This window comes from Periophthalmus magnuspinnatus, chromosome 13 (genome assembly GCF_009829125.3).
Source record: "Periophthalmus magnuspinnatus isolate fPerMag1 chromosome 13, fPerMag1.2.pri, whole genome shotgun sequence".
Classification (NCBI taxonomy): domain Eukaryota; kingdom Metazoa; phylum Chordata; class Actinopteri; order Gobiiformes; family Gobiidae; genus Periophthalmus; species Periophthalmus magnuspinnatus.
Genome location: NC_047138.1, coordinates 8727522 through 8752521, shown reverse-complemented (window position 1 = coordinate 8752521; position 25000 = coordinate 8727522). Strand labels below are relative to the sequence as shown.

At 39.5% G+C, this 25000-nt stretch overlaps 3 protein-coding genes across 4 annotated transcripts; 2 read left to right on the top strand and 1 right to left on the bottom strand.

Moving 5' to 3' along the window:
* The first annotated feature begins 435 nt into the window (after positions 1 to 435).
* kpna4 (karyopherin alpha 4 (importin alpha 3)) lies at positions 436 to 8137 on the top strand. The gene is made up of 17 exons (XM_033976475.2): positions 436 to 660; positions 1711 to 1755; positions 1828 to 1917; positions 2537 to 2566; positions 2662 to 2714; positions 3251 to 3346; positions 3424 to 3509; positions 3852 to 3938; positions 4019 to 4188; positions 4268 to 4312; positions 4392 to 4523; positions 4607 to 4735; positions 5251 to 5355; positions 5438 to 5509; positions 5586 to 5748; positions 5826 to 5920; positions 5998 to 8137. Exons 1-17 carry the CDS (start codon positions 592 to 594, stop codon positions 6091 to 6093), a joined length of 1563 nt encoding a protein of 520 aa, XP_033832366.1. The 5' UTR covers positions 436 to 591; the 3' UTR covers positions 6094 to 8137.
* A 315-nt stretch (positions 8138 to 8452) lies between these two features.
* On the top strand, positions 8453 to 11456 carry trim59 (tripartite motif containing 59). 2 transcript variants are annotated; one of them, XM_033976480.2, is made up of 5 exons: positions 8453 to 8585; positions 9027 to 9362; positions 9472 to 9690; positions 9759 to 9968; positions 10625 to 11456. In XM_033976480.2, exons 2-5 carry the CDS (start codon positions 9108 to 9110, stop codon positions 11189 to 11191), a joined length of 1251 nt encoding a protein of 416 aa, XP_033832371.1. In that variant the 5' UTR covers positions 8453 to 8585; positions 9027 to 9107; the 3' UTR covers positions 11192 to 11456. The 2 variants fall into 2 exon arrangements, with proteins under 2 accessions (XP_033832371.1, XP_055082202.1); XM_055226227.1 differs by lacking the exon at positions 8453 to 8585 and having other exon boundaries at positions 8773 to 9362.
* A 427-nt stretch (positions 11457 to 11883) lies between these two features.
* Positions 11884 to 24508, bottom strand: smc4 (structural maintenance of chromosomes 4). The gene is made up of 24 exons (XM_033976789.2): positions 24155 to 24508; positions 22435 to 22589; positions 21409 to 21599; positions 20935 to 21126; positions 20085 to 20261; positions 18675 to 18839; positions 18097 to 18224; positions 17859 to 17999; positions 17623 to 17773; positions 16708 to 16872; positions 16381 to 16614; positions 16129 to 16314; positions 15850 to 16011; positions 15546 to 15771; positions 15398 to 15474; positions 15010 to 15162; positions 14809 to 14935; positions 14492 to 14681; positions 13886 to 14030; positions 13342 to 13515; positions 12661 to 12843; positions 12362 to 12594; positions 12113 to 12296; positions 11884 to 12038 (listed from the first exon to the last, which is right to left on the bottom strand). Exons 2-24 carry the CDS (start codon positions 22577 to 22579, stop codon positions 11886 to 11888), a joined length of 3882 nt encoding a protein of 1293 aa, XP_033832680.1. The 5' UTR covers positions 22580 to 22589; positions 24155 to 24508; the 3' UTR covers positions 11884 to 11885.
* Positions 24509 to 25000: the final 492 nt, after the last annotated feature.

The following is a 25000-nucleotide window of genomic DNA, read 5'->3' as shown; positions in this document are numbered from 1 at the left end:
TGACATAACATTTAGGCATAGCAATAGTAAACTGTAACTCTTGTTTTCTTATCGTTCATGTTTGTTTGATCTGTAGATAAAACCTGTCATCTTAACAGCTGAGTAGCTGAGTAGGATTATAGGCTCTGCACTGTACAGATGTTTTTAGTATATCTGAAGATGTCATACTTTATTTTAGCCTAAACCTGACAGATTAAAGCATAGCCCTGGTGGCCAAATAAACTTGTCTAAATTGTGATCTCGTGGTCTTGAATGCAACACAGACGATTCTAGGCAATGTCTGGTCCAATATAGTTCCTTACTTACCTGTGCCCGTCCCACGGTGCCAGTGAAGCCCGCACAGCCAGGCCATAACAGAGACCAATGAGAGCGGAGGGGAATCCCCACCCTTCCTCTTCTACGCAGAGCGGGCTGCCCACCCTCCTCCTGCACCCGCCCTCCTCCTGCACCCGCCCGCCCGGCATTCCCAGTATGCACTGCGGACACAGCAGCAGAAAATAGTCCGCTAACCGAGACCGAGAAAGGGAACTAGAAAGGGCCAACTTAACAGCTCATTTTACGATTAACGTTGTAAAAAACACGACTACGAATATGGCCGATAACGAGAAACTAGACAACCAGCGACTGAAGAATTTCAAGAACAAAGGTCGAGATTTGGAGGTAATTTCTGGCGAGGATCTCCTTCACTGCGGTGCAGGCTTTGCTCACGGACAGCTCGCTTTCACTGTGACGTCGTTATAATTTCCACTTCTACAAAAATATTCGTTGTCTCAGACAATGTCTTCATGTATTACCCATGGATATAAAATGCGATGTGTTCTGTTGCGATTAGTGGTTTGGTAGTATTTGATTAGTAAAACAAGTTAGGCTAACTAGGGGGCGCATATGGACGTGTCCCGTTAGCTTAGCTTTGTGCTCTAGTGCTAAACAGGCCAAACAGGCTAACAGGAGTTAAGATCATCATCCAACAAAATATTTGCAACAGTTCGACGTCGAAGCCAACTACGTGGATGCAGATGCTCACCTTCGTGCCATTGCTTTCATATGTGTAGTTTAACTGTATCATTGGCTGAATCTGACATTTATTGCACTGTTAAATCGGTGTTTTGATACAGGAGTGGGCTCGGCTATCGAACTGCTGCTTGTTAGCTTCCTGAACGAGCTCAACGATGGGCTTGGTGCTGCTGGTGCCTGCACCCATCCCCCGTCTTTATCGTCAGAAAAACAAAAGATGAACGCGGAGAGTTTGTAACACATTTGGTTTTGTAAACTTAGAAACGAAATCTATTAGACATGTTGTTTTGTAACGCCCAAGATGTGTTTCTTCCGCGCTGCCACGCGTGGGTAGCTTCCACTATTAGGACAGATGGACGCTTCAGTGTAAGCTGTTCCATGTCCACAAAGGGGCAAAGTTGGCAGCTATTCACCCTCCGCCATTCTAGCACCTTATTATAATCATTAAGTCATAGCTGAAATAAAATGGTTACATCGAACGTATCCAGTCTGTCAATCTGACCATGAATGCCACCAGGCAACAAATACCTCCGCCTACGCCTAGAAACCTGTCTAGAACTGAGGCAACACTTTACTAGCATGCATTTGCACCAATAAGTCCACATCTATATTCATTTTTCCCACAGAAACTAAACGATATGCAATTTAACAAACGGCTATGCACCACAAACAATCAACTCTTTTTATTACCTACAGACTATGAGGAGACAGAGGACTGAAGTTGTCGTAGAACTCCGAAAGGTATGTGTTTCCTCACTATATGTGTTTGTTGCAGTATAACAGCTAATTTACTATTCTTATTAATGCACACAGGTGAAACGAGATGAGCATCTTTTGAAAAGAAGAAATGTACCTCATGAAGATATGTGTGAGGACTGTGATCTGGATGGAGATTTCAGATCGGTATGGTTGCACATTTGACTTTCTTTTTAGCTTCACCAGGTTTCTTAAATTATTGAATGCATGTTTAAAGCTAAGGCAAGTAGCTTTGATAAAGGGCATTGTCTATTATTAAAAAAATAATTAAACTTTGATAAAGTCTGTTTGCATGTCTGAGTTTGTGTGTCTCATATCTTCATAGAACAGAAGTAAGAACCAGTAATGATTTACATGTGATGTCTCACATTGTGACATGGCAAACTGTTTGAACATAAAATGGTTTAGTTCAAGTGTTCTCAATATTTCTGTAAAAAGTTGAGCATTGAGGATCACAGTTTATCATCAGTTGTGTTCTCTTGTACATGCACAGGAAACTATGATTCAATTCCATGTTTTCATATACATGAATAATGATACTTCCACTGCGATTGGCTTGTTAAAGTAAATGCTTATGGAATGCTCATATTTACGTCCTTGTCATACGTTTACTCGATGCAGTAAAAAGTTTTCCTTATTTTTTTTTTAAACTCATGAAGTAGATCTGTAGTGTGGTCTACACCACCTGCATAACAAACAGGCAGACAAAGTTTGTGAGATCTGTTGAAATCTTACTATTTTAATTTTTCATTGTTTTTTTTTTTAGCAAAACGCCTCACTTGAAGCAATAGTGGAAGTAAGTTTGTTCTTGTTCTCACCCCTAATAATAATTTAGTATGATATAATTTTGAACAGAGACCATTTTAAATGTATTTTTATGCTTCATTGTAGAATGCCAACAGCAATAACCAGGGCATCCAGCTAAGTGCTGTTCAGGCTGCCAGGTCAGTAACCCATTCAGTTTAAACCAAGCATGTATAGATACATTGCACTATATTCAGTCATTAACTCATGCAAAATGTACAGTTATAAATGAATAACCCCCACAAATACATAAAGTGCTGTAAGTGGGAAGTATTGGTGAAAATGAATACCTCAATATTGTTTTAATATCTTGATGTCAATATTCAGACGATATTACATCCATCAGAAATTTGATAAATTGGCCGTAAGAGGAGGCTGAAAGGTCAACAAGTGTGGCAAAAGCGTAATGATTTCTTTACTACACTGTCATGTCATATCACTTTATTTGGGAGATGACACTGGATGTTAATTTTTTGTGATTTAAATGCAGATCTCAGACAAAATTACAAAAACATTTTTTGATGCATATCCTTTCTCTGTGCTGTTGTACATTACAATTATTTTATTAAATAGATTTTTATTTAGTGATACTTTCTTAGTCTTATCAGGGGCCAAAGAGGGTTTGCATGTTGTTTAATTAAAGCAATGTTTGAAATGGCCACTGTGGTATGTTTAGGAAGTTGCTGTCCAGTGATCGTAACCCTCCCATTGATGACCTGCTAAAGTCTGGGATTCTTCCCATATTGGTGCGTTGCCTGGACCGAGATGACAAGTAAGCTGTATTTACAATTATTTGTTGCCATTGTTGTTGCTAGTTTTTTAACTTTTGATACAATTCTCACATTCCAGCCCATCTCTTCAGTTTGAGGCAGCCTGGGCCCTCACAAATATAGCATCAGGAACTTCAGAGCAAACTCAAGCAGTGGTTCAAGCACGTAAGTCTACTGCTTCACCCATCATCTGGTGGGCCACTTCCTCCTGCAGGGGCCTCCTGTGGATGACAGTTACACTTGTTTATCTGATCTGCGGCATGTTGTTAAAACAAGGCATCCCTCTCATACCCCTGATTCAGTGCAAACTTTTGACTGTCGTCTATGATTAAAAGCATTAAGGGCTTTGCCAGTTGAGACTCGCATCACAAAATTGCTTTAGTCTCAAATAAATGGCATTTACTAAAGCCAAGCTGTTAATGCATATAGAGACTTACTTAAACAAATTAAAAATAATTACACATCACAAACCAATATAGCACAAACCTATACATGTTTTTCTTAAAGATGCTGTCCCACGCTTCCTGAGACTACTTGAATCCTCTCATCAGAATGTGTGCGAACAGGCAGTGTGGGCATTGGGCAACATCATTGGTGAGTTGGAACCCTTGAGTGAGTTGTCTAGAGCGAACTGCAGTGCATGTCGATATGAAACATTTGCTCCCTTTTCTTAGGTGATGGACCTCAGTGCAGAGACTATGTCATTGACTTGGGAGTGGTGAGGCCTCTGCTGGGCTTCATAAGTCCCTCCATTCCCATCACCTTTCTTCGCAATGTGACTTGGGTTATGGTCAATCTCTGTCGCCATAAGGACCCCCCACCATCTATGGAAACAATCCAAGAGGTGTGTCAATTGATAAAATTATTTCTTTTAACTGACGTGCCAAGACTGGTTTTAAAGTGGAGAGTATTTGTCTTTCCAGATTCTGCCTGCCCTGTTTAGGTTAATCCGCCACTCGGATGTCAGTGTAAGTATTTATTTTTTTATTTCTTTGTCTTCTTTCCATCCAGATGTAAAATATGTTGCTCAAACCTGTTTTTATTCAGATCCTGGTTGACACTGTATGGGCTTTATCATACTTGACTGATGCTGGCAATGAGCAAATCCAAATGGTCATTGACTCTGGCATTGTTCCTCTTTTGGTTCCACTGCTCAGTCATGTGGAGGTCAAAGTTCAGGTAAGAACAAACTTGTATTTGTTGTACTGATGTTTGTCTGTGGGACTTCAACATTATAATGTGACAACACATATGTCCTCCAGACGGCTGCTCTTAGAGCTGTGGGAAACATAGTGACTGGAACAGATGAACAGACCCAGGTTGTGCTCAACTGTCAAGCTCTCAGTCACTTTTCTGACCTTCTCACTCACCCCAAAGAGAAGATCAATAAGGTAATGTGTTCTGCAAACAGCAGATTAGATGTTTGATTAGGACTTAAACAGACAAATTCAGTGGACGTGATGAAATCAGAGACTTTGTGCAACAGTCATGTGTGAATGTTTTAAGATGTAGGGAAATCTCTGCATGAAGAAAGACGAAGACAATGAAGATAAAGATGATCTACAGTTAGTTGGATATACGTATGAGTGAGAATCTGAATGTGTTTCAAGTGGCTGGTGGCAAACGGGTGCCAAGACTGTAAGTCTGTGCCGATGAAGGAGTGCATCTGAGATCTGTCATGTGAAAACGAGGCTTCATTATTGACAGAAGCAATGATTAGAGCCTCCAGTTCACCCATGCCCCTCCCACAGCACTCTGTCTCTGTCTTAGATTACACTTTGTGTGGTCTAAATTCTGATCCAATTACCATAAACTTTTGACAAATGTGTGTATATGTATGTATATATATATATATATATATATAAAGTGTATGTGTGTGTTACAATTTAAAAAAAATGTCCTGTAGGAAGCAGTGTGGTTCCTGTCGAACATAACGGCTGGAAACCAGCAGCAGGTGCAGGCTGTCATTGATGCCAAGCTCGTTCCTATGATCATCCAATTACTTGATAAGGTTTGTCTATGCCCATTAATGTCTTCTTGCATTTAAGAGTTTAAAACAAAATATTAATTTTTTCATTATTATTTTCTACTAGGGTGACTTCGGCACACAAAAAGAAGCAGCCTGGGCTATAAGCAACCTGACGATTAGTGGAAGGAAAGATCAGGTATGCCCTCATCATTAGATTAAGATTAAAGTGCACTAAACCCCAACAACAACTTGTATGTCATTTATGTCAATAGGTGGAACACTTGATTGATATGGATGTAATTCCACCATTCTGCAACCTGCTAACTGTGAAGGATGCCCAAGTTGTGCAGGTAGTCCTTGATGGGCTAAGCAATATTTTGAAAATGTTTGAAGATGAGGCAGACACGATTGCTGGTCACATTGAGCAGTGTGGAGGTAAATGTTTCATACAGTGTTTCCATAAACTAAAGGTTGGTGTGGTAACTTATGCTTGCGTTTCTTTCCTTGGTCAGGTTTACAAAAGGTGGAAGCACTGCAGAATCATGAAAATGAAGACATCTACAAATTGGCATTCGAAATTATTGACCAGTTTTTCTCATCTGATGATGTGAGTTATTTTGATGTGTCCTGCGTGAACAATGTTTTACATTTGACATAAACTGAGATTTTCCTCTTTTGATATAGATTGATGACGATACCGGTCGGGGTCCAGAAGCCATCCAAGATGGAACTTTTGGCTTCAACCCTGCCAACGTGCCAGCTCAGGGATTCCAGTTCTAGAAGGCATCTGGGGTATTCTGGAGTTTTGTTCACGATGCAGCACTCTGTTCAACATAAAAAATTAGAGCGAGAGAGAGAGCGAGTGTGAGAAACTTGATCCATTGTGCTTGGCTCGTGGGATCTATGGCTGCATCTTATTTGACAGGAAAATGAATGGATTTCATTTGGCATTCCCGAGGAACCGGCCCAAATGAAGTTTGAGATGGCGAGTGGGTGCGAATGAGAATGAGTGGCTACATGTTGCAAAAATGCAAAACATCTACGTTGAATGCGTTGAGAGACATGCTGACATAACTTCTGTTATTGGAGCAGCCGTCACTGGAAATCTACGTCAAATGAAATGACCTACCTGAGAGAATCGTGAACTTTCAACAATAGAAATCAAGACTTCTTTAAATATATCAGTACAAGAAAAAGCAGAGATGAAAATGAGCTGAACCATGAACAATTCACAATTCTGCGGTCCTCCGACTAAATAGGGCTGTAATGAGCCCTTCCCCCAATCGGCCACGCTATCAGACATGTGTGTGAATGGACCCATTGTGTACGAATGTCTGGACTCAATGCTGAGGAGCCAGGTTCATCTCCTCCAACGCAACGCCCTCACCGGGCGAAGTCCTCTTCCCATGGGGGCCAGGCCAAGAGTCCGGCTGCGCAAGTTGCGTGTGCGAATATGGACAGATGAGTGGTGTGCGCTTGGCTGCGTGTGTGATTGGGGAGTATGCAAGGATGCTAAAAATGCATGCAAAGAGAAGAAAGAAACTAATACAAGAGAAGAGTAACAAAGTGAAATGAGGTTAGCAAAGGTTTTGAACACAGAATTCTACTCTGGAAAGAGAGGCTGATCCTGAAGCCCCTTATAATACGATCATTAGATATTTGAAAAAGAAATGTCATTTTTTGTTGTTTTGAATTAAGTTAGTATTAATGACACTGGACAATGCTATTAGCAGTTGTAAAGCAGCAGTGCGTTTTATCACGATGCATTTGGTGGCTTTTTGGGGTCTTGTTTTACCTCCAGTGTATTCCTTTTTTTATTATACTTTTATTTTCAGCTTTTATTTTGCTTCTGTAAAGACGATTGACAAAGATTATATTACACCATGATAATTAACCTACACTCCAGACATGAGCTGGATGCTGTGAAACTCACTCTTGACATCTCTATAGTAACCAAAACATCTGTTCCCTTGTGACATGTCTTTACTTTTAGTTACAGCGAAGTCGCTGTTCTGCAGTAATGTTGCCATAGTTTTGACCTATCACTAAGGAAGACGAGAGCAAGGGCCATTAAATGTAGGATTGTGAATCGTAACCTTTGCATGAACTAAACTATAGCACAGCTCTTTTTTTAGGGTATATTAGTTTCCTTAGACTGTGGATACAGTGTAACTTTATTTTAAGTAAACTGTGCTTAAATGTGACATGTTGATCCCTTCCCTTGTTCCTCATCCAGTGTCCAGTTTGCTAAATCTGTGATTTTGCACATGTACTGCAAGTAAGTTTATAAGGGGTGCTGATTGGGTTCATAGATTCGAGCTGCCAACGGCCCAAAATGTATGCATCACTTCACCACAATCTTTGTTTTTTTTCAGAAGAAATAATTGATGCTTTTAGTGAAAAATACTTTATTTCAGGAGTAGCAGTTTAGACTACTTTTGTTTTTCAGACTAAAGGGGAACCTGAACTTCTATTCTCAATGTTAATGTAAAAAGGTTCCCCCAGATGGAGGAGTGGAGTTAAATGGGTTCTCCTTAAAATCAATAAACCCATAAAGAACTTTGCTGTACCTTTTTATTTCCCAAGACAAAATATTTACCCGCTAGCTGTAAATGTATCTCCTCTGTTCTCTGAACTGTAGTGAACTTCTACAGATTGTGCTCAAACTTTGTGTTAAGCAAAGGGTTCTTTAAGTTTGCAGCATTCCATGTTCGCAAAGATTTGGTTTCTGAAGAATTGAAGTGGTTTGTCCACAGGTTTCTGGGAGACTACTTCTTCAGGCTAGGTTGTCTTTGAGAAAAATAAATAGGTAAACCCAAATCGAGAGACTGTGTGCGCGTGTGCTCTGTTGTGAAAGTTGTTTGAGTTTACATACTTTTGCAGTGACATGACATTGGATTCATTTTCTGCTTACTTTGTTGTACTGTACATCACTTTCATACGGAGTTTGTTTTCAAATGACGGCGTGCAACGATTGGCCACCACTTCGCATGCGCAGACGCTGTACAGAGCCAAACATTTTTCTTTGGACGGCTATAAAAAAGAGACCAGGCCCATAATTTTAATTTATACTCAGATTCCGCCACAATAATACATATATAGAAAATTCAATACATATCCTCTCAAAATCCGGCAATCATTGAAACGGCTTGTATAAATCACGTTAGTTATCCATATTCACTAGATGTCCTTGAACGCAGCATGAGCATAACAGGAAATGAGATGAGTTGTCGGTTTGGGCCGTAGTTTGGAGAGACACACTTCGTAAAACGGTGAGTTTTTGCAATGTAGGCGATATACTTTAACCCGAAAAAGAAATCCATATTTAAGCACGTGTTTGAAATGTTTAGCAAGTTTTACACGCATGTTTCTGGAAAAAAAACAGGTCTTGGTGGCAACAGGTCAAATGTCAACCAATACGCCAGTTAAATGCGGAAGAAAACATCTGCCCTGTGCACTGGTGGTGACATACGTATGACTGCCATGGATGTATGTTTTTAAGCCATATTGAGGCCTAAAACTCCTTACAAGTTGCCTTAACTACAGGAGAGCAAACCACACAAGCGAAGTGATGTAACAGGACCCACCCTAGGGCACTTATTTATTAGGCTCTCACAAAACCTGGATCAATTTTGCGAGTTTTATTTGACTTTTTCATATTGTGTAGCCAAATGCAACCAATTTTGAAAGCAAACTTGTATTTTGCTAAACAGGTTTTCCAGGTAACTTTTCATCCACTGCCCTGTGCCGCCTTGCCAGATCATCTTTCCCCAGGCCCCGGGTGTACTCTTGGGATGCAGTGCCTGGAGGAGGACCTGACATGCTCCGTATGCTACTCTCTGTTCACGGACCCCAGAGTCTTGCCTTGCTCGCACACCTTCTGCAAAACCTGCTTGGACAGCTTGCTCCAGGTGTCCCTTAGCTACAACATCTGGCGCCCACTTCGCCTGCCTCTCAAATGCCCCAACTGTCGTAATGTGGCGGAGCTGCCCCCTACAGGCACAGAAGCTCTGCCCTGCAACGTGTCACTGAAGGCAATCATTGAGAAAGTAGGGAAGAATCTATTTGCCAGTATATTGTCCTTTTCTTCCACTTGAATTTATTAGGATTCAGGGCATTTGCTCAAGTCTAACACTTATTTTCTTCTTCTTTTACTAGTACCAGAAAGATGGCCATCCTAGCGGGACGTTTTGCGAGGATCATCAACAACAGCCACTGAACATGTATTGTGTTCAAGACCGGCGGCTCATCTGTGGTTTATGTCTGACTATTGGACAGCACCAGGGACACCCCATAGACGACCTGCAGGCTGCATATATCAGAGAGAAGCAGACCCCGCAACAGCTGGCTAAACTGTCTGAGCAAAAATGGACACAGGTTAGAAGAAGTTGTTGAATTAAATGTATAGAATGCGTGTCCAGTTTACTGATGCTTCCATTTGACAGGTTTGTGAACTTGGGAAGCAACTGGAGCAGGAAAAGGAGCGTTGCGACGGTGTTTTACGGCAGGATAGACAGGAGGTTCTTCAGTTCTTTCAATCCTTGGAGGAAACATTGGTCAAGAAGAAGCGGGCATATCTAGTTGCTCTTGATAAAGCCTGCTCAGAAGTGGCTCATGCTTATGATCCACTGATCTACAGAGTGAAGGAGCTGCAGGTGTGTACTATGAAGAGACTTTTTTTGTATTTCCTATATATAAAATTAGGTTGTGGTCAGTCATTTGCAGGGAATACGATAAATTCACCATATGATGATAAATGTTGGACTCAATATATTGTATTCCACAATACATCTGGAAGCACCCACTTATTTACAACTGTATTTGTTAAACCAGTACGTGCACATTCTGTTTATAAATTGGTAATTAATAATCAAAGTTGTGAATATGCCGACTACTTCCCATAAATGCTTACTTTCTATAAATAATCCGTAAGTTGCGGCAGAAGTTCAGTTATGTTATAAGTTTTGTGAAATCATATGCCTCAAGAAAGGCATATGGTGATATATCAATACACCATCTAGTAAGCTTGATACTGTGTCAATTAGACTTTAAAGGTGCACTGTGTATTTTTTTTTGAAAATAAGCAGGTGGCAGATCCTCCTCCGTAGTGTTATAGCATGTAACATTTCACAGTATGGCATGAAATGTATATCTCGGAGACAAGCAGGTTGTGCCATGCTAAATTACAGGTCAGATCTGAGGATAGGAGACTGGAGGACTCATCAGAAATGTTATAGTGCACCTTAAGTTACTATATTTATTTTTATTGCTACACATCTAGTAATTATGTGGTTAATTGTGACTGGAACAGGAGGAGCAGCTGGATCTGGTGTCCTTGGGCTCTGCTGTGGAGGATGAGGATTCAGCACTGGTTTTCTTGGACAAAGTACACTTATTCAGGGAGCGAGTGGAGGAGTTCATCCAAACACCATTGCCCTCTATGTTGAGCCTCTCCGTGAGTCCTCGAGCCGCAGACTACCTGCACACGCACTGGCCCACTGTCACCATCTCCAGCTTGGATCAGGCCCCTGTTCCTAAAGTGTCGTGTTGTACAAGATGTTGTTCACAGGCACTTCGTGATCACTCTGCCTCATGGTCCCAGCTGCTTTGCCCTGGGCCCCTGATGGCATTTATGCTGCTTCTAGGACTACTTATGGCTGTGTGGGGATATACTGAAGGTGCAACATCATGTGGCTTCTCTCAACTGTCCAACATCAGTGAGGTGGTCCACAGTATCAGCAATGAACTCATCGCCTCAGTCAGGAGTTCAGCAGAGTTACTCGTCACCTGTATACACAGGTCTCACCTTGTCTCAATTGGAGAACAGGTTTTCCATAAGCTCGGTGAATTTTTTAAGTTAACATATTGGTATGAATAAAATCCAGCTCATTCAACATTAGCAATTATGTTTCGTTTCCAACAGTATTTTGATTTGTTACATATTTATACTTACAACAGCACAGCTAAGGGACTTGTATATGGTATCTAACTGGACATCAAATACTGTTGAATAATCTAAGAAACAGGAATCCATTCAGTTGTTTGTTGCTAAATTAAGTGCATCAGCATCCTAATGTTTTTTTAAGAAAGTAAAGCTGAACAGTTAATTTTCACTTTATTCAAATAGATCCTTTACATAAGTCACTGGGTTAGACTAGTATCAAGTTAAAGTTGGGTGTTTTGCATAACTGCCCAAATGTCACTTGTGCATTTTAAAATGACATTAAAGAACCTATTGTTTTATTGCAGTTTATTCCTACTGATTTGACATTTAAAGAATGCTTTGCTAGTCTTAATTTAATGTAAGACAAACGGTGACCATACATTATAGTAACAAGTGGTAGTAAGACATACCAAGATGTAATATTTTTGCCTTTTCATTTTATTCAAAAGCTTTCCATTCATACTCTGTAGCTCTAAATGTGTACAAGCCATGTAAAGTTGTCAAATTTACAAATCTTTTTTTCCCCATTCAGAATTTAAAGTATTTGAATGTTTAGAAAGTTTTAGAGTAACAATAAAATATGTACAACATATAAAAAAGACTTTCCCATAATAAAAATGGTATCGATTTAAGCAACTTCTTGGAACATAATGGTCTTGGGGTTAATGGCCACACCCTTGGTGGTGTTGTGGGTTTTGTAAATGCCTATGAGGCGGTCTGCAATCTCAAACATGTTGTTCCTCAGAGAGATTATAATGAACTGAGCATTCTTGGTTTGTTCCTACAGACAAACAGGGAAATTATGGTTTGATTCACTGTCTTAACATCGATATCAAATATAACAGTAAAACTTACATAAATGTACCGGGCCACAATGGAGACATTTTTGAAGTCCAGAGCAGCATCAATCTCATCCATGAAGTAAAGTGGAGTAGGCTTGTAGTGGTGAAGAGCAAACACTAATGCCAGCGAGCTCAGGGTCTTCTCTCCTCCAGACAAGTTAAATATTTTTTTCCAACTCTTCTTTGGTGGACGGACACTAAAACAAGATCATAGTATTGAAGATGTTTATGTAAATAATGAAAAAAAACCCACAAGTTTTACCTAAACATGATTCCCTCTGAAAACGGGTCCAAACTGTCCACGAGCTCCAGCTCGGCGTCGCCTCCTAGTGTGAGCATTTGGTAATTTTCCTTTAACTTGTTAGTAATCAGGTTGAATCCAGTCATAAATTCATTGAGACGCTGCTTGCGCAAATCCTCATAGCCACGTTTAAAGTTGTCCCTTTCTGCAGTGATTTCATCAAGCTGGGCCACACGCTGTAGGTACAGTTCCTCCTGTGACAAACAAATTGAGATTAAAAAAACAATTAAACACATTTTAATAGGCATGTTTGTGGATACCTTCTTCTTATACTCTGCAATGGCCCCCAGATTTGGTTTCATCTGAGCACACTGCGTTTCTAATGTAGCCATTTTGTTAATGATGCCATTTGGGTTGGAAATTTTTTCTAGCTCTTCAGGAGTAAACGTTTGAAGCTCCTCTGCTGGTTTGTCCTCAATTGAATGAAGAGACAGCTTGGATGCCTAAATATCAGGAATAAAAAACAGTTAATATCAAGTCTAATTTGTTTGTACATCATTTTTCAGATGAAATGCATCATAAATGGTTCCTTAGCTATGGAAGGTTTAATATAAGTACTAGTAGACACTTTGAATTGCTGCATCTACTTCAAATCCATTAAATAGATATACATCTTTAGTAGACTGGACAAGCCAAATTTTTCACATCAATATGCAATGTGGGGTTACTATGAATTTGTTCACTTCTGCTCCCTAACAAATGCCCAGATAAAGATTAAGTTCAATATACTTAACACAAATTACAGTATTGATTACTTAATTCTGGGTTTCCATGCTCCTTGCTAGGGCTCTGTGGGTTGCTTGTCCAATTGTTTACCTGACTGTAATGCAAATTCTCTATAATGCCACAAGAAAACATCACCTATGCCCACAAGCAGCAGGTCTGGTATAAATTAGCGTACTTGGTTTATTTCAATGTCAGAGTTAAAAACATTGTGCCACCTCTTTCTGCCAGTGCTTAATCTTCTTGTTTTGCTCAGTGATGCTGGTCTCAATTTGCTCAATGCGAAGGCGAACGCTCAGAGACTCCTCCTGCAGTGCATGCTCTTGCTGCTGTAAGGCCTTTATCTGTTTCACTATGGCCTGGAACTGCTCCTGCACCTCAGGGAGTGCTGCCTGCAAAACATGCATTTCTCAAACATTGAATGCTCCAGTAGAAAGTAAACTGGCTGCAAGAAAATTAGAATAAGGGCATGTTCCCAGAAACAGGTTTAGTGCCAACTAAGTATGTAATTTACTTTCAGGAGAGTGTAAATGGTGCTTTTATGAATGAGCAAGTAAACTGTCCAATTGGTTGCTCCTTCAGGATCCAACAACAGATTTAAATTCAAAAATGTAATTTCTAATTTATTTGTTGTTGCATTGTTATAATTGAGGCTACAATTGGCTCTAAATTTATATTTGAGTTAAATGATGGTATCTCTAACTGGACATCAAAGAGTTGGTTGAACCAGCTGTTAAATAGATCCCATCATGTGTTGAGTACCTCAGCGTCCTGGCAGTCCTTCATTACTTCTCCAGCCTCATCCTCCAATTTCTTGAGCTTCTCAGACAACTCTGTCATGTATTTTGCATTCTCCTCCAGCTCCTTCTGTACACGACTCTCACTCTCCTCACACTTCTTTAAATTACTGCAAAAGGTAAATAAAAAAAATACACAGCCAAAGCAAGATTAGACTGCAGAATTAGAGACGTTATCACCATTATACAGGAAAACCTAAAGTTATCCAGGTACAAAAAAAAAAAAAAAATCTCATTTAAAAAAGCTCAAATAGGTATTGGATAAGTTAGAATTTCTATATTTTTAAAAAGTTGCTACTTACAATAGTGGAATACTGAATTTTTAAAATGTAACAAACCAAATAACCAATACATGCAAAAAAAACAAAAAAAAAAACAGATGTCGACAAAAGAAAAAAATTCACAGAATGAAATTATTAGACATGTTAAATGAAAATCATAATACTTAAACATTTTTAATTTAAAAGGCCCCTCTTGTTGAGAATGGACAGTGGACATATGTTGCTAAGATGGAAGGTTATTAAATGCAATTCAACAGTTGTACACAATACAACAATAAAACCACTCTCACCGATTGGCCGTCTTAATGGCCACTTGGGCTTTTGTGATGACGGAGGAGCATTCATCCAGCTCATTGTTGACTTTGGTGAGTTTGTCCTGTTGAGCCTTCAGCTTGTGACTATTGATTTCCACAATCAAATTATGGAGCCGTTTCACTTCAGCAGCTACCTTTCCAGCTTTACTGGATGCAGCCTCAAAATCTGAAACACCATGGAAGTGTAACAAATAATATATCATAATGCACTATTCAGTATTCCTGATCAAAAGTTGGCAAACTTCCCGAGTTGACATTTCCTGTAACCCTACTAATTTATTCCAGGATATTACCTTTTTTGAAAGCCTCCAGGCTCTTCTCCAGCTGCTTTTGTTTGGTTTTGTCAGGAGCAGCAGCTACCACACTGGCCTCAAGTTCTTTAATCTGAAGTTTTAGATGAGTTTCATGACCTGCTAGACTCTGAAATAGTTGGATGAAAAAAAATTACATTCAGGAGTAAACAGGACAAAGTATTGTGACAGTGGTTGTCGTACAGTTAGACTGTGGGTATATTTCTCCAAAGTGTTCTTCATGTCGCGGAGCTCTGGCCTAAAGCGTTGGATGCTCTCCTCCAGTTGCAGTGCTCTCTCCTGACAGCCCTGGAGCTTGGTCACCTTTTCATTCAGCTTGGTTTCCATTCGGTTGAGCTAAGAGGACAACTAATAAGACACTTGGCAAACTAGATGCAAGAATTGCAAATTGTTGTTCACTAAGTAAAGCCATCAGTATCAAATCTATATTAGTGGAATCATCTTCAGTAACATTCAGATACAAGATGATCACTTCAATAAACTAATAATTTCAGTGACAGTATACAGTGATTTAAAGTTCAATAATGTTGACAATGAAAATATTTTGATTTAAAAAGTGCCTAAAGTATACCTCTTCCTGAGAGACCTCGGCACTGAGAGAAGAACCCATTCGCCCCTTCATTACTCTTCCTCCTCCAGTCATAGTGCCTGTGACACAACAGTTGCCCAATTTTGAATATTTGAATATTAACAATGTGAAAACTAAATGAAGGGCCTACCAGCCATTTCAATGACTTGTCCCCTGAGAGTAACCACTCTCCAGCGCCTGTCCTTCTGGAAGGCCATTCGAGTGGCCTGTTCCATATCGTTGGCAACAAGCGTGTCCCGAAGGGCAAAATAAAAGGCTGGCCGCACACTCTCGTCCTTTACTCGTACCATGTCAAAGAGCCGAGGGCTGTCCTCTGGTGTTCTAATAGGAACCATGTTCTTCTCCCACACTTTCATCTAATAAACAAGTGAACAAAAACAAAGTACATCACTCACGGATATCTCAAAAACATCACATGCCTTTGAGGCAATTACCTTGTCAAGCCCAATGAAAGTAGCCACTCCAATGTCTTGTTCCTTGAGAAATGTGACACATTTTTGAGCAGTATCAATAGTGTCAACAACAATATTGTCCAGAGCACCACAGCTGGATGAGATGGCCACATCGTACTTCTCCTCAATGGCACCGAGGTCACCCTACAACCACATGAACTTTAACTAACACAAAGGTTTGTTTGATTGTGAGCCAATTTCTTTACAACTTTTAAGCCCAGTACAGTGACAAGACACATGTAACACTGGGGTGAATCTCACCAGTCTGCCCAGGATGCCAGGGATTTTTCCACTCCTTTTCTGCTGCATAAGAGCATCCAGGACTTTACCACGACTGCGGTTTGAGGACAGGGAGCTCTTAGCCTCATCAACTTTCTGTCGCATTTCCCGGACACACTCTCGAGTCTCATTATCGACCTTCACCAGCTGCTCCAACTCAGCTTCATCCTGGACAATGGTGCAGAGATGAGATGACATAAGTTTCTCTTGTCATAAGACTATTTATGTTCTAACCTTTTTAAGAGCCTCTTCCATCTGTGGTATTTTCACTTCCAGATCTTTGATGGCCGTACGTCTCTCATGCAGTGTGTCAGAGGTGGTCTGGAGGGTCTGCTTTGCAGTATTCAGCTTTGTCACAGCAGTGTTGTGGCGGCTCAGATAAATATCCAGCTCTGACTGAGACAGGTCCATGCGAGAACGGGTCTCATTCACAGCCTTGTTGAGTTCCATAAGTTCCTTTTCTTTCGACTGAGAGATAGAAGCATTACACACACAAAAAATAAATAAATAAAAAATGATATATATATATCCTCCAATGTAAAAGTGTGGCATGTTACACACCTCTTTGTCTTGAAGCAAACCACTGGTTTCTTCTTTCAGATTCTCCATCACCTCCTTTAGTTTTTCCTCTTCTTTCACCTTCTGCTTCTCTAGCTCCTCTTTACAAGCAGCTGCTTCAGGGATGGCCTTTTCACTGTTGGCTCGTACTTTACACACTTCCTCCAGCTAAAATGTTTTTAAACATAATTCATTATATAATTTATGATCAACAAATACATTTCTTCTGTGTATTATGAAATTCTCAGTTTGAAGTTAACTTTTTACACATCCTTCACTCTCACTGTGCCAAGATCAGAACTGATAAAATTACTAACAACATATGCAGCACTTTAAGTTGGTAGCAGCTTTAGATGAAACATGATTTAAAGGGTATTCACAAACCGGACTTAGTAAGCTCATAACACCAGAGGTGTTGGTCTCTTGCCTGTGCCTTGTGAATGCATCTACTGTTACAGGGGAACCATCACTTGTTTGAGAAGTCCAAGTGTGGTTAAAGCAAGCTGTGGTAATATTAAGGGTCTTTAATGCCAGTGGCCACACACCAGTTAATAACCCTTACTTCACAGCCCCCTAGTGGCCTATTGGACTACCCCATCCTGCTGGTAAACTTAATGAATGTAGCTTATGAAGGAGCATAATGGACCAAAGGCAAGCAGAATAAAGAAAATTATCAAATTAGTAACACATTCATTCTACAGTGACATAAAAATGATCTTCACAATTGTTAATGCCCATTTAAAAAAGTGACATGCATTTAAAAAGCACACCAAAATCAGTTGTAATTTGTGGCAAAATAAATAAAACATGTTGCTGTAACAGATGCTAAGCTTGACTCTCCAAAGCAAAGGGCAGACTCCTGTTACTAAAAACCATTCACATGTGTTGCTGACTGGGCTTTGAAGGAAGGTGACAAACCTTTTCTCTGTCTTTCTCCAACTGCTTCTGTAGTTTTTTGTTTTTACTTTTGGAGTGTTTAATTTTTTCACGAACTTCTACATCCTGAAGATCTAGCTGGGTGAACTTCTTCTTTTGAGCCTCAATGTACTTGTCAAGCTTATTTTGTTTTCTGAAAAGTAGATAAAATCAAAAGGTTTTGTTTTACCCATATACATTTGATTTTTTCATCATTTAATTTTGCAAAATCTACAAACTTTTCAACATCCTTAAGCTCTTGATTCATTTTTTCAATCTCTTGTGATATCTTTGCATTTTTCTCTGTGAGCTCCTTTGTATCTTCTTTAATCTTTACTTTTTCTTGCTCTTTATCCACCACACGCTTTTCCAGGTCATTTCTAATAAAATAATGAAACAGTAAATGCAATTAAAATAATTTAAAAACATAAAACCACCCCGATATGGATTTAAACATGAAATATTTTGTGTACTCACACATAGTACTGGCAAAGCTGGCTCTTGAGTTTGAATATGTCATTCTCCAACGTAAGGAACTCAACTGCCTTGTTCTTTTCCCCTTCCAAAGCATTCTTCTCCTTTTCTACCAGCTTCACTCGATTAAGCTAAAGATATTTTTTAAAATTGCAATAAACTGTTTGTCAGTATGGTATAATGTATATTAAAATCTAAAATGAGGAAGTAGTTTATGTAGACCAAGGGTTTCCAAACATTTTCCTCCGATGAACTACCTTTACAAAATGAAAATGCCAGAGCTACTAATTTTTTGCTGTTGCAAGAAATTGAGTCAGTATAAGAAAGAAGGCACTTGGATGGATACAGTTAAACTGACAATAGTTTCATATAATAGTTTGCATCTATTAGTGCACAAAATTATGCATCAAAATAATGCATTTACAATGGTAATAGGCATTTGATTAATCAAATTTTTGTTATTCAGACCAATAAGTTTAACTCCAAAATCCCTTGGCAAGCTACTTGGAAAGGATTGGAAAGCTAATGGTAGCTCCCAAACTATATACAGGTTGGAGACCCCTGATGTAGACTGACGGTACCTTCTCTCCCCTCTGCTCATTCAGCAGTTCAATGCGACGAGAAAGGACCTGGATGGGCTCCTTAAGTCGACAAGAGCCAATAATGTCCTCCAGGTACTCAAGCATACCCTCATCATGCTCTGTCTGTCCTTTTGGCTTCATCATGGCAATCTGTTCCACCTCACCCTAAGTTCGGCACAAAACACACAGTGCAGTCATTGGAGGGAAAAAACATTATTTCAATATAAAAAAGCATGCTTGATAGTGGAGTTTACATGAAAAGTCTAACATAAAAATGTTTATGTATACTTTTCAATTACTGGTGCTTGGGGTTGAAGCTTAAAATAAAAAAAATAATACACTAGGCTAGTGTAGAATGCAAAACTTGGTGCTGTTCACAAACTAACATACATGCTAGAGGCTTACAAGACAAAAAAAAAAAAAAAAGTATAATCTAAAAACTGGGATTGATAAGTGTGGAAAAGGTTTGACATTTTATTTGAAGAAAAAAATGGCTTAAAAAAAAAAAAAAAAAAAAAAATGTCTTCCAAGTCTGAACGCTCATCCAAACCACTTGCTTTTAATGACAGAATGGCTGTTGACCTTTCGATTAAAAAGACCCAAACATATCATTGATGATTAGAATAAATGACTAATCGATAATTTGAGCCCCATCCACAAGCCACTCTCAACATACTGCTGCAGACAGGACATATCTATAGTTAAGATTTATGGCTGGTCAAGTCTGACTTTGAACAGTGACATTAAGCCTCTACATAAATACGTGTGCACACTCAACTCGGACACATGTAATACAAACTAACAAATTAACCACAATAACTGAATGAAAAGTGAGCCACCCGCCTATAAACAGGAAAATCGCAAAAATCTGAATGCAACAGGTAATTTTACTCAGCCGAATATGACCGAACCCCATCTGCCTCAAGTTTATCAGTAATAACACACATGTATTCCACCAAAACAGTTCATTGGCAAACATTCTCAAAAAATTAGAATATACATATAGTATCTTAATGGCAAAGAAAGTTAAAAATGTCTTGAATGATAATGAATGGTGTTTGATCCCGCCACACTGAAGCAGCAATGCCAATATTGGGGTCTTACTTTTGCACACCAATATTTACGTGCTGCTACAGCGTGGGAGGAACTTGAAGGAAGGAAAATAAGATCAAATTGTTAAAAACAATAGCACCCACACTCCTTAAAGTCACCAAAAGTTTTTCCTTAAAATTCTAAAGCAGCAAATAATGGTTCGCACCTTTTCCACATTGTTTCAAACCATGATGCGCTGCTATAGCAGTCTAAGGGCTGGCAAAGGCACATCTTTTAATCCACAAAAAAGGTGAAATAAAAAAGCAAGATGTCCAAATTAAAGTGATCACAAGTACAGTGATAAAAAATTGCAATTACCTGTAAGATCAAAAATCTGTTGTGGTCTAGGTCAATACCATGACTTCGAAGTAATACGCCCACATCTTTAAATGTGGCCTTTTTTCCATTAATATAATAGGAGGAAGAATTATCTTTGTTGGCAGTCCTGGAAACATAGAACTTGCTGTTGGGGATGACTTCGTAGTCATCTCCTTCCTGGCTCAGAAGGGGGGAGGGGCAGAAGACAGAGCAGCTTAGAGCACAACACTTCATATGAAACTCAATACAACTGTTCACACTAAATAAAAACTACACTGTCTATTCAATACTCACAAGTCGAGGTATATTTTCCATTTAAAAAACATTTATATTTTTTATCTGGAAAGTGGCCACTAAACTATTATTTAAAAAAACAAAAAAAACTACATTAAATTACACCACTTGCACCATGTGTAATATTTAACTAAATTTAAGTTTTTAAAATAAATGAAAGGAGATGAGCCTTCTAACAAAAAAACTAGTCACAAAAACTACGCACACACACACTCTAAACTCAAGCTTGTTAATGTACCATTTTTTTCCACTGCATTTGCATTAACTGTGTTTAATTAAAAAAAAAACTTTCAACAAAATTGACATGACAGTTTTAAGTTTTTACAAGCAGCCTGACTGACTATACTTTTGATAAAAAATATATCAAACACCACTTTGCTTTTTAAATCAATTTCACATCAAATAGTAATAAAAAATAAATCAATGTAAATAATAAAAAAATAATAAAATGTATAATTTCATTTTGTGAATTTAAACAATATTCTGTGTCAGCTAAGCTGACCTTTATGTGGTGAGTTTATGAAACTCCAAAACAGTCAGTGTAGTTTCCCAATACCTTATCAATAATCTTTTGGAAGTGCACCTCCACAGTGCAGCTTTGGACATCTTTGTGTTCGTCAGAGCTGTGAATCAGCACTGACATCTTTTTGCATCGGATCTTTTGAGCTCTATATCCGAACACAAAGAGCATGGAGTCTATCACATTGGACTTGCCACTCCCATTTGGGCCAATGATGCAGGAAAAACGCTGAGGGAAAAATAGACATAAGGTATATGGAAAAAAACATGCAGAGTACAGCTAAAAATCAGTCAATTACCATAGTCAATTATTTTACATTATTTTTTGATAAAAACAACAAATCCCAAATGAACACCCTTACAGAACATCTGCTATATTTATTTCAACTATGCCAATTGTTTAAAGCAATATGTTGTAAACAATTTAACTCCATAAATAATAAGTGGTGACCACAATTGACAAGTTAATGTTTAACAAATTTAATTCCATATTTGGGATGTAGGGTCATACCTTGTGAAAAGGTCCCAGTATCTGCTCCCCTGCATAAGACTTAAAGTTGCGATTGACTAAATGTGTTATCATGAGCCGAGGAACGCCAGGTTCATTGGTCATTGCTGGGGGCGGGGGTGGAGGGATGCTACCGAGAATCTCCTCCAAACTCCGATTGTCAATCGCCTCGACAGGCTCCCCCTGAGACGGGTCTGTGACACACACACACACACACACACACACACACACACACACACACACACGTACAACTTTAGCCGTCACTTTCAGGTGGAGGGGGCGAGTGGGTCGTGGGGGAGGGGTACAACTTGAAAACAAATAAACACCAGTGACAAAGTCAGACAACGGCACTCGTACAATGATCTCCGAGAATTAATTTAATCACAGTACATAAAACAAGGGTTCAAAACAAAGACGGAATGCTATCCGCCCACGAGCCAGCGTGTTATAAACGCTCTCCCCAAGAAGACACGTAGAAGCGCCACTTCCATTCCCCTCGAGAAATAATTAGATTATTTCAATCGCATGCGTTGCACTTCACCTGTGAAGTACCGCACTTACAGCAAACAGAGGAAAGTTTTAGACACAGAACGTGGCACGCAAACACTCGTCGAACTGTCCAAAATCTATTGTGCTCACAATCACACTAGCGTACAATTATGCAAACTAGCACTCCCAGAACAGAACCTAGTACTTTATTACAGCGTTTTGTTTCAAAGTCTGAACTTAATGTTAACAAATGAGTAAAGTACTCCCAAGACACCAGCCGTTTACATCTTTACCTTATAGCCAGAGTGAGTCCATATAAGAACTTCATCCATAAAATAGTAAAATATGCAAAAAATAAAAACGTATGTATTGAGGAGTGGTGCTTAAAAATACCGTGGACGTACATATGGAGTTTTAGAGCCCCGCAATCCAATCCATTCAAGCGGACTAAATCAATGTACAAGAAAAGACAGCACAGGACGTAATCTCCATTGCGAGAAGCAGACAGACCCAAAAGCATCATGACCGTGTGTTACTTGCCAGTTGTCGGTGCCTCCTCTTGGCCATTGGCGTTGGTTTGTGGAGGGGGTACATCCAGCTCGTCTTCGGAGTCATCCCGAGGCTGCGACCCTTTCCCTCTCGGCTTGGCAGAGGCAGTGGAGCTTTTCGCAGTTTTAGACGGCATGATTTTAAATCTGACGAGGATGGTAAAAAAAAAAAGACCGTGAGTGTTTTTGCGCTTTATGTCTTACAAACTTGTATTATAACAGCATTTTATACTAAATATTGTTGATAATATTGTAGTTACATCCAAAACAAATATTAAAACAATTTGTGAGCAAGTTTACCCACTAACTTAAACTATTTTTGCAACGTGGATGCATGTCACAAAGTGCATATTTGGACTTTACACCATAATCTGTTAAGATTACGTTTATATTCAATTGTTTTAAAACAAAGTAAATATCTAGCCCTCACTCGTCTGATTTATTCCCCAAACCGTAAACAGCCTCTTTTCACATTTGTTTCAGTCTGACTTGTTCTGTTACGGTGCCCTGTGTTGGACTGACGTCGTGACGCAGCCTGTGGATGTTTGGCACGAGTCTATTATACTCCCATGGTCTACGGTGTAAGAAGGGGGACCGGAGGGTGTGTTCCAATTACAGGGAAATCACACTCCTCAGTGTTCCCGGTAAGGTCTATTCCAGGGTACTGGAGTGGAGAATCCGACCGATAGTCGAACCTCAGATTCAGGAGGAACAGTGTGGTTTTGGTCCCGGTTGTGGAACACTGGACCAGCTCTATACTCTCCATCGGGTCCTCGAGGGTTCATGGGAGTTTGGCCAACCAGTCCACATGTGTTTTGTGGATCTGGAGAAGGCATTCGACCGTGTCCCTCGTGGTGTCCTTTGAGGGGGGTGCCCCGGGGCCCATAGCTAAAGGCTGTCCGGTCCGTGTATGGCCGGAGCACGAACTATATTCCACGATTTAGGGACCACAGAATCGCATCTCTCCCATTTGCAGATGATGCTCTCCTGATGGCTTCATTGAGCCAGGACATGCAGCACAGGGGTGGCTTGGAGCCGAGTGTGAAGCAGCTGGGATGAAAATCAGGAGGGGGGGGGACTAAACTCCGCCCCTGCAGCCAGGTGTTTGTAATCAGAAACACCTGGACGTAATCAGGGCAGTCCTGATGTCACCAACTACCTGGACACACACATTTTTATATAATTTTGACCACAAAGCTGCACATTTCACTAGTTTGCACCAACAGTCCAAAAATGACTTGCAACAGTAGTTGATGTTATTTCAACACCATATACACAATTTGGCAGCAAAACTAAAAACAATTTAATTTAGTGTTTAGTTACACATTTACTTAGGTACTGTACTTACACCTGTGCCTGTGTGTCCAGAGCCTTAACCTGCAGATAGAGGACACATACAAGTGTCTCATTCTCAGTCATTCTGTAAAAAGTACTTTCAGCTGCATTATAAAAAAAATCTCAGTGCACGTTAATAACATAGCACATTCGTTTTGTAGCTGTATGTCTATTGCATTGCAGCCAGAATGCAGTGAAGTATCCTGGGAGCATTTTGTCTTTGTACTGAAATATGACTCTTTGACGTCAAAAAAACAGTGTTGGCGCTTTTTCGCAATAATATTGCTTAAATCATAAGACAACCTGTAGTGTGAAATATATCACATTCAAAAATGTGATAAAACACAGTCCAGTTTCCATGAAATGCATCCAAGTACCTTCTACGATGACCAGAGGGTTTTCCGAAGTCTTCTTGTACAAATGTCGAGGAGTAAAAGTATGTTGTTCCAAATGCTCGTGACAATAATCTATAATATTTAACGGCGTAGCATTCCGTCAAACACTCGCGCTCAAAAATGTTCTTCTGCTTGCTTTTAGGAGCGATAAGCAAAGATGAGATTCGAATAAGGGTGGCTCGAAAAGCTTTACTTGTAAATGGCGCCTAAACTCTGCCGTCAAACTAAATGCGTTACAAACTGACGCAAAGCACTATGGGACGTTCAAAGGGCAGCGGAAAAAAATTCAAAAGAAGGAACGAAGCCCTGCCCTTGTAGCTTCAACATAACATACGTAGCAAGAAAATGCATAAATATGAAATCACAAAAAGCAATAATCAGAGGAAAAGCAAACTATATATACATGTATACACGTGTGTGTGTGTGTATATATATATAGATAGATATATACATATTTATATTTAAAATTGCATCTTGCTTTACGTATTTGCGTCGTTGCTTAGTTACTTTAGAAAGTCCCACCCACAAGTGCAACAGATCAGGCAACAGCTATGCTACATGCTATTTTTTTCAAAAATTTAAACTCATTCTTGTTAAGAAGCATTCCAAGTATACTTAGCTCAAAAGATTTTTTACCGTGGATAAAAAATATCAGCGTTGGAATCTAGATTCAAAGCTCTAGTAGCAAAACATCTCCGCGTTAAACGGTGACTTGGATTATAGCTAGTTAGCATAGTTAGCTTAGCTGTCATCGTTGGTTTCGTAAAAATATGCTTTTTCATGATAGAGGTACAAATTCACACGGATGCAGCTAATTGCATTTATTCG